This window comes from Loxodonta africana, chromosome 1 (assembly GCF_030014295.1).
Source record: "Loxodonta africana isolate mLoxAfr1 chromosome 1, mLoxAfr1.hap2, whole genome shotgun sequence".
NCBI lineage: Eukaryota > Metazoa > Chordata > Mammalia > Proboscidea > Elephantidae > Loxodonta > Loxodonta africana.
In genome coordinates this window covers 37,492,779-37,507,291 of record NC_087342.1, presented here as the reverse complement: position 1 = coordinate 37,507,291, position 14,513 = coordinate 37,492,779, and the positions used below count along the sequence as shown (strand labels likewise).

Below are 14,513 nucleotides of genomic sequence, written 5' to 3'. Positions count from 1 at the left end.
ACTCCAGGAAATTACTGTCAGAGGCACGTGTGATAGCCACAGCACCTGTCCATGAGCAGTCTTTGGCTGAAAGAAGAACTGCATTTCCTGTGCACCACTAACCATCTGCACCTTCATCACCCCACTCACACTCCACAAAGACTCTCATCTCGGGAACCCACTGTCCGAGGAAAGGGTTAACAGAATGCGTGTGTTCACCAACACTGCACCAATACTGGTCAAGCCTCAGCCCACTTTGGCCTGAGTTGAAGAAATCAGACCACGTAGATTCCAACCCTAACTCAGCCACTTTCAGATTGCAGGGCTAAGCAGGTCACTCAAGCTCTCTAGAACTTGGTTTCCTCATCTGACACTGAGGATAATAACAATAGCATCTGTCTCGCAGGATTGTTGTGAGGCTGTAGGTTACAAAGAAAACAGTGCATGAAGCCTACACGCCAGCCCTTCCCTACACTTAGAGCCCCAGGACTGGGCCGTGTGGGTCTTGTCATCTCAGTGGGCAGCACTTTGGGGTCTCCTGGGGCCTTCTCAGACACCTGAGGAAGCCTGTATGTGAGGCTGGCTCTGGCCACATCCATGTGTCACCAGACTGGGTGTCCTCTGGTACCCTTCATTTCTTCCAGGGAGTTATTTCATGCCAGTCTTGAGGAGGAGGTCCCCACATGAGTGGGCTGCCCCCTGGGACTTCCTCTCACATTCTGGAGAACCAGGATCACACTGGACCCTACTGGGCCTGCTGGATGTGGGACTGATGTGCACACCTGGCCTGGGTGCAGGGCCTGGGGGGGGGTCTCATCTGGAGAGGCACTCTTGCCCCAACTGTCCATGGACCTGCACCACTGTGCTGTAGGCCAGGGTGGGGTGACTGTGAGGGGTTCTGGCAGAGCAGAGGACACTCATCTCAGCATGCCTAACCCACGGACACCTAAAGCCCGCTTGGGGCACCCTCCCTCTCACCTGCCACCACACCAGTGTGCTTAACACAAACCCAGGATGAGCCCTCTCAAGGAACTCCTGGGGAAGGTTCGTGCCAGAGGGGCCTGTCACACTTCTTCAAGCAGAAGGTGACCTTTCTCTAAAGCTCATGTAGAGCTTTTTTGTTTTCGAAAAGGCTCCATCAGTCCCATGGGGAAACCCAGGGCCAGCCAAAAGGCAGATGTACTCTCCAGCGAGCATAGCTCCTATTGGTGCTTGGGTGCTCTGGGGGTGGACAACGGGGCCAGAGGCAGGTGTGGTACAGGTAGACTGTGGGGAGTGGACACAAGACCATGAGCAGGTATAGTGCAGGTGGACTGTGGGGGGTGGACATGAGGTCATGGGCAGGTGGACTGTGGGGGGTGGACATGAGGCCATGGGCAGGTGGACTGTGGGGGGTGGACATGAGGCCATGGGCAGGTGTGGTGCAGGTGGTCTGTGGGGGGTGGACACAAGGCCACGGGGAGGTGTGCACAGGTGGACTGTGGGGGATGGACATGGGGCCATGAGCAGGTGTGGCACAGGTGGACTGTGGGGGGTGGACACAAGGCCATGGGCAGGTGTGGTGCAGGTGGGCTGTGGGGGTGGACACGAGGCCACAGACAGGTGTGGCACAGGTGGACTGTAGGAGGTGGACATGGGCAGGTGTGGTGCAGGTGGACTGTGGGGGGTGGACATGAGGCCACAAACAGGTGTGGCGCAGGTGGACAATGCGTGTGCTTCTTTCGGGCAGGAGGACCACCGTGAGCCAACACAGCCCTTCGGGTCAGGCTGGGAAGATGACGAACAGTGTAGCTAGACTATTTCTTAACATTGTCCCAGGCAACATCATTCCTTGAAGTGCTGAGGAAATAGTAACCCAAAAAGAATCTAATAGATTTTCCTCCCACTCCCACCTGAGTTTCTTAAAACAGGACTTTGTACACAGGATGTGTTCAGCAACAATCCCATTTGAAATGTCTCTGCCATTAAACTTAGCTCTAAAGAGCCAAAACCACATTCTGTTAGAATACTGAGCTGGTCAGTACTTTCAGATATCTCCGTGAGTTAGGTGTGCCAACAGGTGTGCCTGCAAAAGTGGCTCTTTAGACACCAGACTTAGTAACTGAACTTAGAAGCTTCATGAAAGCTTGTGTTTTACAACTGTGAACTACTAACTCTTTATGACCAACAGTTTGCATAAACATCTAGAGCAAATATAACCCCAAACTCACAGATGTTCAAGCACATACTGGCAATTTTTTCCCCTGATGGGAAGAGACTCAGACTCAGCAGTTGCAAACTTCAGTCACATGCTTATTTAAGTTGGTTAAGCCTGAGCTGCAAAATAGAACTTTAGTTTTCATACTGGCACAACTGTTGCTAAAATAAGTGTACCCATTATTGTGGTCACTTGTCTCAAAAACTCTTATGGGAACTGGAACACAAGAAAGCAAAGCGTCCCTCTTTCTGTGCCCTAAGGTTTGCAAGACACGCTGCTAGTGACACGCTAGTTCACACCCTCTGCTGGGTTTTGTCCAGGTAGAGGCACGGGAGACCTTACTGAATCCTACGCAGGGAATGAAAGCATGTTTTCAAGCCTCCAAGTGACATGACAAATCAAGGGAGATTTGGGTTGTTTTCCTTTTTTAATTTTCTTCAGTTTCTCCCTTTCCCTGGGCAATAAAAAGGAAAGGGAAGAGGAACTACCCTCTGCAGTCCTGGTGACTTCTTGTTAAATGTATACATAAATGCATACGTGTTGAAAGCACATTCTTAATAACAGTATTAATAACTCAGAGTCAGGATGGGAGGAGCTACCTAATGTGGGACCACAGGGTGCCGATTCTATGTTCCTTATTTTGTGACTAGATGCTGCTGTGCAGAGCAGCCCTGATGTTCTGGAGATGTTTCTGTGGGCTCCATAGGTACCTGCTACTCAACTGTGACTGAGCTCAACACACTCCTAGCAACTGCAACTCCCCTGAAGGCTAGAATATCTTTACAATAAAACCAGTAAACCACACACATGTGCATATGTGTACGCGTGAGTGCACACACACATCCCAGTCCCCAGAATTTATATGTTGTCTGTACATTGGAGTTATCACCACTTAACCCCAGGAATTGGAAATGGGGTACCCTGGTCAGTCAGAAACTAGAAAGAACCGGCACCCCATAACAAAACAGGTCACTCTCAGGACCCAGCCTCAGAAAGAACTGCAGCATTGCTGAAGGGACTCAAGGATGCCCACGTTTAACCAAGGTGCTCTGAACAGGTCTTAGGTCAGAGCCACCTTGGGCAGAAGGTGTGTACACAGAGGGGTGGCTGGCCCAGCAGGCAGACATGGTGTGTGAGGAAGTGTGAGCTTGGGCCATGGCTCCAGCAGGTAGCACCAGGCCAGGATAAACCCCGTCTGTCATGCTCCCTCTCTGACAGTCAGGGCTCACCACACAATGTCCAGTGACCAATGTAGTCTCCCAAAAGTCTTGATCAGAAGAGAAAGAGAACCTGGCCAAGGGATAAGATTTGTCCCTTATTCTGTCCTTTACAATAAACTAATATGCTGGCCATGTGAACTCATGAGTCGCAGTGAGTCTGGCTGCTGGGAGTCTGCTCTGGGTGCACTGATAGGCTGAGGGCCTAGGCTGTGAAGCTGGAGTTTGCCAGAGACGGAGGCTATGGTGTCACCTGGAAACACACCCTCTGGGGCCCTCCATCCTGGCAGTCTCTCAGCTCCAGCCTCCACTGCTGAAGCCTGCCACGGCTCCAGGTGCAGGGCAAAGATGGACACAAAATAATTCTGCACTGGAGTTGACCCCCAGAAAGGGGCAAACCACTGGGCTCACCCGCACTCATCAGTCACTGAGAACACCTGCTCTCCCTTCTCAGTCTCTCAAATCCTCTGCCCCTTTAGCCTCCTTCACCTCCACAGCCATGCCCCCATTAAGGGCCATCTTCTCTAACCCAGTCCAGTAAGAGACCCTGCTCTTCACGTGCAGCTGTCTGACCTGTGCCTGGTCCTGCTACCAGCCCGCTTGGTCAACACCAGTGTCTCCCACATCTGCAGAAGGGTGCCCACGCTGCTCAAAGGACACAGAGCAGAGGCATCGAAGTCTTTTCTGGAGTTGGACCTGCAGGAACGTGAGCAAGTTAACCTTCCTGGTTAGTTCAAAGGGTTGGTGTAAGAATTAAATCAGCTAATGTACGTCAGGTACTTAGCAGGCATTAGAGAAATGGCTGCGGTTACTACGCCTTCCCAGGCCTTTCCTGTTGCAGCCTTACCTTGCACAACCTGCCACTGCCACCTGCCCTCTAGGTGCCTGCACCCCCCATGCATCATGCCCAGCTAACTCATCACTTATGCTTCAGGTCTCAATGAGCTATCGCTTTTCCCAAACCAGATGTACCAAGGAGCACCTGTAATAGCACTTGGCACCCTGCTCTGCGATTTCAGGTTTTCTTAGCCGCCGAACTCACCCAGCCAGTCTTTCTGAGCACTAGCAATGTTGTCTGAGGAGTCAGGTTTAGCCCATGGCACCTACCATGATGAGGGGAGTGAGTAAGGTGGAAGGAGGGAAGGGCAGGCAGGATACTGTGCCCTACCTCCAGTGTGGCCACAGCTGCTGAGTCTGGTGACCAACAGCAAGGGGCCTCCGGCAGGTACCTCACATCTACCCACAGTCATTACCGTCTCCACAGGAAAACCCTGGTGAGCTCCCAGAGAACTGTCAGAGGTGACTGCCACCCACAGTGGCCCCAACAACTCCACAGAAACTAGGAAAAAGCGGCCAAAGCAAGTTTCTGGTTCTGAGTTGTGCTGACACTTTGCACGGGTCCCAGTTCTCCCTTTCCAAGGCCCAGAGTGTGGGGGCACCTGGATGAGTCCCCAGTCCCCTTCCCCAGCCCTGGCTGTTGCCCTCCCTGCCTCCCAACTTGCCCATTGATTGGGAATAAAAAGACTCAGGCTCAGGTCCAGCACCTGTTTGGTTTTGGGTATATTCCCTGGCCTCTCTGTGCATGAAGAAACTGAAATAGTACCTTCTCTACAGATATGTGAGGCTTAGGGGCTATGCCCTATGGCCGGCAAGGCTCATCACAACTGTGAAATGACTGTCGGTGTTGGACTGTCCCAAGTCAAGAAGGATGCGGGAAGGAGAGGGCACGAGACAGGGAGAGGTGCATGACCTATTACACTGGAGCTGATGCCAAAACCCACCTACGCTCGGTGAGCTCCTGCCTCATATCCCACACACAGCAAGTTTTCCCTCTGATTCTGTGCTTGGTACTGGCTGCTACTGCCTGAGTTCTCTACATAAGACAAGGCACCAGACACCCTCAGAGTTGCTAGGAGAGCTGCACAGGGACCACCCGTGTCACGCTGGGGCCTACAGGCTGCATCAGAGCGCACTTTCTAATGCCTGCGGGTGTGTTGTTGTGTGTGTGTTACCCACACCCACCAGGGGCTGCTGGCAGCCTGGAAGGTGCTCTTCGTACATCTCCTTGTCCCCAGGCATTACAAGCTGATCAAGACACAAGCCTGCCACCTACAGTCAAAAGGCTCACACATTAATGCTTGAGCATACCTGCTTTCAGTTCAAGCCAAGCCTATCCCTGGAGTAAAAAGTTAAATTTCTTTCCTCCCTCACTGGATCTATACAGGAATATTTAGAAAATTGACCTATATTGCTCTTCAAGCCAGTTTCTGCTCTATCAAACTAAAGCTCAGTGTGGAATCACAACCACTGTATCCAGCAGTGCTCAGTAAATGCTCATGGGGTGCCAGGCACAGCAATTCCGGGGTGCAAACACTCAGTCCTACCCTGTACAGGCAGAAAACAATACCTACACCCTCATTTCTTTCAGCTCACATTGAGGATCCTTTTTTCTCCCGTGGAGAAATCAATTCAGTTTTCCTGGTACCAGCCGCTTGCTTCACGGAAGAACACAAGAGCTTCCACAGAACAGCAGCCCGGCCCACACGGTAGGCAGGGGGCTCTAGTCACCATGGTCCTCACAGGCAGAACCCCGCCCCCACCACAGGAAGGAAGAACACAGTACACATAAAGTGAAGTTTGGATAAGCTGCCCTTTATTAACATAAAAGTGTAGCTTTTGGTAACTTCCACCACGGGGGACACAAACCATAAGAAACACACACACCAGAGCTGAACAGCACCTGTGCAGTCTACGCAGTTAGACCCGGCCTCCCGCTCCCCATGGCTGTCTGCTCAAGACAGGTGATCACCGGTACTAAGGGTCACCTAAGTCATCAGAGAGAGGCTAGAGAGAGCCCAGGCAGCAGTGTTAAGGTAAAAATGAAAAACGTTTTCTCTTGTTAAGAGTTTGCTGTCAACATTTGACATCATGACTGCATACCGTTCAATGTGAAATGGAAAACATGCAAGTTTACGAATCACGCTGGGTACTTAAACTCTAGGTTCTTTTTGGCAGCATGGGCCTATACACTGTGGCTTTCCAATATTTCAGCAACTTCAGGTACATTACACTCTTCTGAGGAAGTCCAAATATTTCAGAATTCCAGGAGTGGCTGCAGAGAAAGAACATCACTGGCAACAAATATCAAAACATTTTAAGACCTAGTGGAATACAGAGATGTTTGTAAACGTACACACATACTTACACATTTGAGCTAGAACTCTAAATACTTTTTCTATTAATATATTGACACTTCTTTTTGGTTTGAGGAAAACATAAACTTTGCAAGTAAATCTGGTTCAGCCATGGGGATGTGGTATGTGCAATGGGGCGCTTTCATTCCCCTCCCCAAAAAGCTCACCTCAACATGCCCTCTACTTGCCCAGCCTCTCTTCTTATTCTGGTGCTTTCTTGGTGGTGAAATCAGAGACCGGGCTACAACACCCCTTTAGGGAGAGGGCAGGTGTATTTTTTTAGGCATGTAGCTGTGTACTTCCAGAATGTGAGCTGTCATGAAGGATGGGACACAGACCTGCACAGCACCCAGGGGCTGCCCATGCTCTGACAGCTCTCCTGCCCTCTGGCCCAACCTGAAGGTGGAGCTCACCCCGCTGGAAGCATCCTTATTGGAGCCCAAATCCAAACCAGAAACATCACAGAGTTCAATGGAATTGAAGCTTTTCCATTCTAGCCTCAAAGCCATAGTGGCTGAATGTTTGAGACAGAGTCAGGGTAACAAAAAACACCTTTACAAAAAACTTTAATGAGGTAGCTGAGGTCAAACACCAAATCCAAAGCATATGCAAAGGTGCTTAATAAATGCTCAAGGCATTTTTAAACACAAATGACTACTGGACCTGATGGGTGCATGCAGACCGTGAGGCTGGCCTGACGCAGAGTAGGAGCAACAAGAGGGAGCCATGCACCTGGAGAGCTGAAGGGTGAAGGCCCTGGTGCACACCAACTTCAGATCCAGTGGGCTTGCAGCCAGGGTGCAGGGCCAAATGCCCAGATAGCAAATGACCAGCAGAAGTCAGCTGCATGGGTAAGGCAGTAGGGAGCCAGGACTGGCACCCACACTGTGGGAAAGGCAGTTTAGAAACGCCCTCACCCCTATCAGTCTAGGCCCCAGAAATCAGCCATTTGCCCTTGCCCTCAGCCCACCTAGAGACCAGCCATTTGACTTGCTCCCAGGCCCGGATGCTGCTTTCTGCACAGCCTTTTTCAGATGTGGAGCTCACAGGCCCTTCTGGGGCGGGGGGGGGGGGGGGGGGGGGCAGGACAAAGAGAAAGATGGTGGCACAAGTCCTAGTAGCATGCATTTTGTGACTTTTATGGCAGTATTGATCTTTAGGTTACACACGCACACAAGGTGCATACCTCCACACACTGCACGTTATGCACCCACCCCATGGTGCACACGGACACACTGTTGTACGTTACACCCCCACACTCGGTGAACGCAAACACCTGCATTCACGCATTACACACACATGTAGTGCACACCCACACATTACACACATGGGGTACACATGCATGCACACACAGACACACACTCACAGCTCTGGGCATGCACACCTGGGTGCTGCATGGCAGAAGAGCAGCGAAGGTGTGGGCAGGCCATGGTGGGGCAGGGGGTGCCAGTGAAGAGAGTCTGGAGAGCTCCACCGCTGACACCACCCTTTCCTGCTGATCCCTGCCCCCATCCCAGGTGGCAGAGGCATCCAGCACACCACTGTGCACACGCAGGGCACACTGAAGACAAGCAGGGCGAGAGAGTGAGGACTACCAGATCCCTCTCCATTAGGTCTCTGTTGTATAGTCACTGCAGGACAGAGGAGCCAGGGTCGAGAAGCCGCTCCACCGCCTCGTGCCAGGCTGGGCCTCCACGTGCCCTTGCTCTTTATATTTACCCAGAATGGTTTTGGCTTCTTCAGCATCCTGCAAAGGGCTCTCTCCATATTCCTCCTTCAGCCACTGCCGATACTGGAGAGGTTGAAGACAAAAGGAAAAGTCACACTTGGTACCCTGCATTCATGGAAACTTTACCTATCACTTTTTTTTTTTTAGGGGTGCAGGTTTTGCCAAATATGCACAGGAAAATAAAGGTGCCCTGGGCAACCATAGCACTGCTGTGGATCTGCCAGTGCTGAGCAAGAGAAATGTATGCTTTTTCAAAGTTTTAGTTTGGAATGAAAGTAAGCCAAACCAAGAAAAATGGCACATCACCAAAAGGGAGACACCCAAAAACTAATTTGGGGCGCCCAGAGCAGATACCACACGGCGAAAAGTACACAGTGTCAAAGTCTATGGCTCCACAGTGGTGACTTCCACAGACTCATGAGCTGGGCTGTCCTTGGACCAGATAACCCTTGTGCCTGTGCACAAGAAGACAAGGGCATCACCCTGGGGCTTCTGCCCGCAACTTCCAGGTCCCCTGAGGACTGATCACCTGGTGGACTTCATGCTCCTCGAACTCCTGGAGCTGCCTCTGGAAGCCCAGGTTGGGGTTGGCACAGGATCGGCCTGCACGCACAGTGTACAGGGCGTCTTCCCAGCCAAAGTCGGTGATGGTCATGATGTATGCCGTCACAAGGGTCACACTCCTGGAGACGCCAGCCAGGCTGCAGGCCAAAAGGTCAGCACATGTGAGGGGCCCCAAAGGTAAGTGCAGACATGCAATCCTGTCACCCATCCTCAGGGAGTGGGGGCAATGAGGCCACCTTTTAGAGTCTTACCGCCTTGGATTATGTGTGAATGGCAAGCAGGCGACTGGGAAACTGCTTAGCAGTAGAACCCAGCTTCCCTCTATTTAGCACCCTGACATCTCAGGCATTTTTTAGGTATCGTAGTGTCATTTGTTATTGATTTCCTACTGACATGACTCTGGACACTTTAGCTTTATGATTCTCTATTGCTCCTGGACCTTCCTCAGACAGATAAAACACTGAAGTGCACCAAGGTGACCTGTGGCTCCCAGGATCTATGTGCTAAATCCATTTATAACCTCGGTTTAGAATGCATCACATTTTTTAAAAATCTGGGCTTTTAAATCTGAGGGCTATATCTGTAACGTTTAAGACCCACTAGATACAGAAGCCCTTAGCGATCTTACTTTCATGTTCTGTCTCATAAACTGGGCTGAGTACAAATGCAGGCACACTCCATGCCCTCAGCCAGGCTCTCCGGCAGGTGGTCAAGGGGATGCTTTTTAGGCAATAACGGTTCATGATCTCTAGCAGGCTGAGTAAGGACCAATTTTAAATGCGTATGCAAATCAAAGGCAGTTACAGAAAGGTCGTGCTGTGTCAAACTTAGAGTCTTCTGAGCAACGGTTTAAGACGGGGAAGTTTAGCAAATGTTTGACTTTTGAAAAGCATTATCTTTAGATGTCACATTATAAGAACTAAGGTCCCTAGACTACCAGACCTACTCGTATTCAAATATAAATAATAAAAATCACACTCTCAGTGGAGGCTTCTCCCTGGGGCCTCCCATCACAGACCCACAGCTCTTAAGGTCTGCGTCCTCCTGGGCCAAGGCGGGAGAGGCTACTTCCGCAGGGCCGAGCAGAGCTGAGGAGCAGGGTTTCAGAATACCCCTTTAAACAACTCCAATTGCACCCACCCCCTTAAAGTGCTTCAGAGTCAACGTAAATGAAAGTTACAAAACTGCAATTTGTATTTATGATACTTCCTGCTCATTTTAAAAGTGAAATGAAAAAAATCAGAGTATTTCAAGAACTGCATAAAACTGCAAAATACCATTCTTAAGCAACCAAACTGTTTAGTCCCCTCCACCCCTGCCACGGACTATCTGTCGTTACAGCAAACCTTGCTTCCCAGGGGGTTCTCTCTGGAGCTCATGCGACTACCCTCCCTGCCAGGTGGGGTTGCCCCAGCCTCAACAGCAGCCCCGAGGAGAGACTACATCTCCCAAGGGCACACACTTCAGTAGCAACTTTTTTTTGGAAAATCAGAAGATTGTTAACACTTCAGTTTAGTAACAGTATACCTCATTCAAGATAGAGAGGTCACATGTTCAACCTACATCTGAACAGACAGCAGAGCCCTGGCTCCAGAGTGTCGGCTACTGGGTCCCCAGACAAGTCAGCTCTGTGATCGGGGTGATTATATGGTTGCTAGCAGCAAGAACAGTAACAGCCTGCGTTCACTGAGAGTTTACGAGGTGCCAGGACAGTAAACAGCTCAATATACATTATCCTTGGGGGCATGTTATCACAGCTTTTTTCACAGTGTGTGCGTATTCATATGCATGTGTGTACATACACACATGCGCTTGTGCAAAGTACATCTGAGCAGGGGGCAGCTGTCCATAAACAGTTTAATTCTAAGAGTCTATCCTGGTGCTTTCAAAGCAAAAGAGTAAGCCAAAACACATAAAAAGCCCTAGTCTGTAAATGGAGAAGCAGCTGTCATTTTGGGGTTAAAGCATGCTGACACCCACACACGTAATCCAAACTCTGCAGGAAGAATTTTGAAAATGTCCGGGATGAGCCTCAGCCCCTGCAGGAGGCTGTCTGACAGAATACAAGGGGCTAGTAAAGGACAATGTCTGTTGTCCAGCAAACTCTACAGTTCCCACAGAAATCCTAACAAGGGGTGGAAATGAAAAATTAGGTGCTCTTTGACAAAAGCAAAGGATGACTTACAAACAGCAGAGGCCAGGGTGGAGTGTGTGTTTGAGATTTGTAGGGTAGAAAAAATGATTAGGATGTCAAACAATCACACCCAAAAAAGTTCTCAATGAGAACCAAGGTACCCAGAGCATGGTGGTGCTCTGCAGTGGGTACATACGTACCAGTGCACAAGACAGCCCTCGCCCTTCAGCCGGCACTCGTGGATAAACTTGATGCTTTCTTTGAAATGCCTCGCCCTGGAGAAGAGAAAACAGGGAAATGACATCTTTCCACTTTATTCAACGTGGATGAAGAGAAAAGCCTGCTAAGGCTTTTAGAGAAGGCCTCAGAGCCCCACCACACCACCAAGGCCCTGAGTGCTGTCAGGGCCACAACACCTGAGCACCCACAATACTGAGGTCCTGGGAAAGTGGCTCAGCTTCGGAGTTTTCAGAATTTCTCTACAAGGAATCCCTGCTCTGCTCATCCCCTGGGTTCACTCTGAGCCTCCACTACTCAGCAGCCCCGACTGCCCCTCATGCTGCCTGGACATTCTGCAGCCATGTTGACCAATAAGAACAGCACCCACACCGTCTCCGTCCCCCCCACACTCCTCTGATGATTGAGAAACCCAAAACTACTCTCCAATTCTGGTCAGCTTCAACTTTGATAGGTTCCACCTTCCTTCAGGTCAGCAGACTGTTGTGGGGGATGGGAATGATGGCTCAAATTCCTGCTCTGCTACTTACCTTGGGAGTTACTTTGCTTCTAACCTCATTTGTAAAGTGGGAACATGAGACAATACATGTAAATATGCTTTGTGAACTATAAAGTCCTATGTCACTACAGGTACTGAGGTCCTCACTTACTCTGACCCTTTAGCTTATGGGCCCCCTCCCTTCTCCAACTGTTCACTCAGTCAACAGCCCTCTATAGAGAACCTACAACATCCAGGGCACTGCTCTATATCCTCAAGTACAAAGATGAACAGGGTCCATGTTCTGCCTTGGTGAGCCTGCAAACCACAATGTATACACCATCACTGTGCTGGCTACGTTTTAAAGTGTGCTGTGTGCTAAGTACAGATACTCTATGAGAAAGTACAAAGCACATGCTTTTAGATGCCTTCTACCTTGGAATAGTTCATCAAGCACTAGAATACCAAAAGTTACCCATTAACTAAATTCATTCTGCTTTAAACACTGATTGAGTACTGACAATTTGCCAGGGACTCTAATAAGCTGCAAGAGATTCAGAGATAAGTAAGATATAATTTTGATTGAAAAAACTCAGTCTACCGTCTCATAAGGGATGACAGAGCAAATGAATGTAGTAGGGATGGGAAATGCAGGCGTGCCACAATGGCCTCACACAGGGATTGACTGCACAACATAACACCTGACTGGCAGGCCACGCTAGGCAGGTGCTAAAGAAATTGTGAGTGTGCACATGCACACAATCACATGTACACACACACCACACACTCACAGGCACACAGGCACTCTGTCAATACGTGCAAGGCATGTGTCTCCACAAGCGTTGTTACACAGACAACCTGAGGACTCCAAGCTCTTACCTGAGCCCTGTCACCACCAGAACACTGCAAAATATGTTTCAGGCAACTTGCTCAGGGACAAATGCTCCCAGATGTTAGCTTTTGATGAAGAGATTCCTGGAACTACAAATCGGTTCCCAAGGACTGACTTGATACAGAGCAGACAAGAAAGGATGCTTGATGGAATTCTGAAATCTGAAGTGTTAGCCCCGAAAGAGACCTGACAGGGGCTGTGAAGCAGTGCCCACAGGCCAGGCAGGAAAGTAAAATGCATGGGGTGGGGGCGCTGGGGCAGGGTGGGAGGGCAGGTGGTGCTGTAAGTGGTGCTTCAGGCCTCAGGCCTCTCAAGCTAAACCAGCAATCTGAAGTGGGCAGGGGTCTTCTGATTCTGAAGTGCTAGAGCTGTGGCCAACGTCAAGACTGACTGGTGGGCAGAGCGTTTACCCTTAGGGACAGCCTGGCTGCCCACCAGTTTTGGCCACTGGGATAAGACAGGAAGGTTGTAGGGGTGGAGGAGGCTTCTAAGTTCCTCCTTCCCAATGGGAGGGATGCTCTGGGTCGCACAGGTGCAGGCGCTGAACTGAAGTGTCTGCTGCCTTGCAACCCAGGTGACAAGTAAGACACCAAGGCTGAGCCTGGAGGACAGAAGTGGCAGAGGGGAGGAGTGGGCCCCAGGAGCCACACTCCTGGCATGTGAGTTAAGTGAATTTCTTTATAACTTAAACACTGTCAATTGAGTATCCTGTCACTTATAGCCAAATGCAATCTACCTGATACCAGCAACTAATTCAAAAATTTTAAAATGCTGGGCCAATGCCCCTTGGCTAGAAGTATCTATGGTTCCCTGTTTACCATCTGTGTTATGGGGTCTGGAATGCCCACTCCTCCTGGCAGGCCATGGAACCCTCCAGGACTGGCTCAGCAGGGCCACTCATCTGCCCTGGGTTGTCCCAACCATAGGCCTTTCCAACTTGCAGCCCCACTACTCCTGCTCTGTGGGGCTCTCAGGTTGAGGTGAGCCATGTTTGGCCACAGGTGGGAATAGCACTCACCCATAGGTGCCTTGGAGCACACAGCACAGACTGCAGGGCTGAGGGGTAGCAGGCCCCCCTGCCAGGGCACAGCTCTGTACCTTGGGGACACACAGCCTCGCAAAGGAGACACCAAATCACTCTACTGAAACCTCAGAGTGGGAACAGCTTCTTGCATCTGGCACTCACACCTGCACTCACCACACCGCAGCCATGATGAAACCAGTTCCTTAAATACTGTGGGCTCAACGTGGGTTCAAGAGTCAGCCTCTTAAATATGAGAGTTGGCGGTGGGGGGGGTGGTGGTGGCGCAAATTCAACACGCAACACCCTCATGTGTCCAAAGAAGCTGACTCAAAGCCAGCCTAGCACCCACCGTGACCTGGCTGCTGCAGGCCGGGGGGCCTCCAGGCGGAGGCCCCTCCATAGCCCAGCCCTGTGCCCTCTGGACTTTGAGTCCAGGACAAACCCATGTGACACACTGTCCTTCACTTTGGTGGGGAACAAGGGACCAGAGGCCCAGGCATGACATCAGGGACCAGGCCACACTGTAGCCCAGCCCAGAGACACAGGCAGGCAGCGAGGGGGCTGCTCAGAGCCTGCCACAAACCTGACTCACGAACATCATCAGCCACGAGGCCAAGCCAAGCAGACATTCCTTGAAATGCCTTTTCCAAGAAAAGCCAGAAGGTGGGTGAGCTTACTACTTGTTTAGAATTAAACTGTACTGCATAAGGGGGTTATTTCCAGGGAAGCTAATGACATAAGTCCAAGCCCTGGTCACTGAACCCCCTCCTCCATAGTGGGAAGTACCGGGACCTAGTCCTCGCATTGCTCAATTCCCATTTGAAGCAGAAGCACACATTTCAAGCTCTCTCCCTACCACAGGCTGTTT

The 14,513-nt window shown here is 50.5% G+C and overlaps 1 protein-coding gene across 22 annotated transcripts in view; it reads right to left on the bottom strand.

The window, feature by feature from the left end:
- Positions 1 to 1,609: 1,609 nt before the first annotated feature.
- Positions 1,610 to 14,513, bottom strand: part of DUSP22 (dual specificity phosphatase 22) — a 93,431-nt gene continuing 80,527 nt past the window's right edge. For 19 of the 22 annotated variants that reach the window (XM_023557612.2, XM_064279761.1, XM_064279763.1 and 16 more), the window contains 3 exons: positions 11,215 to 11,289; positions 8,846 to 9,017; positions 1,610 to 8,379 (listed from right to left, as the gene is read on the bottom strand). In XM_023557612.2, the coding sequence (XP_023413380.1) occupies positions 8,197 to 8,379; positions 8,846 to 9,017; positions 11,215 to 11,289 (430 nt within the window). In that variant the 3' untranslated portion in view covers positions 1,610 to 8,196. The remainder of the gene's footprint in view (positions 8,380 to 8,845; positions 9,018 to 11,214; positions 11,290 to 14,513) is intronic. The other 3 variants (XR_002787623.2, XM_023557621.2, XM_010597530.3) reach the window with 3 other exon arrangements.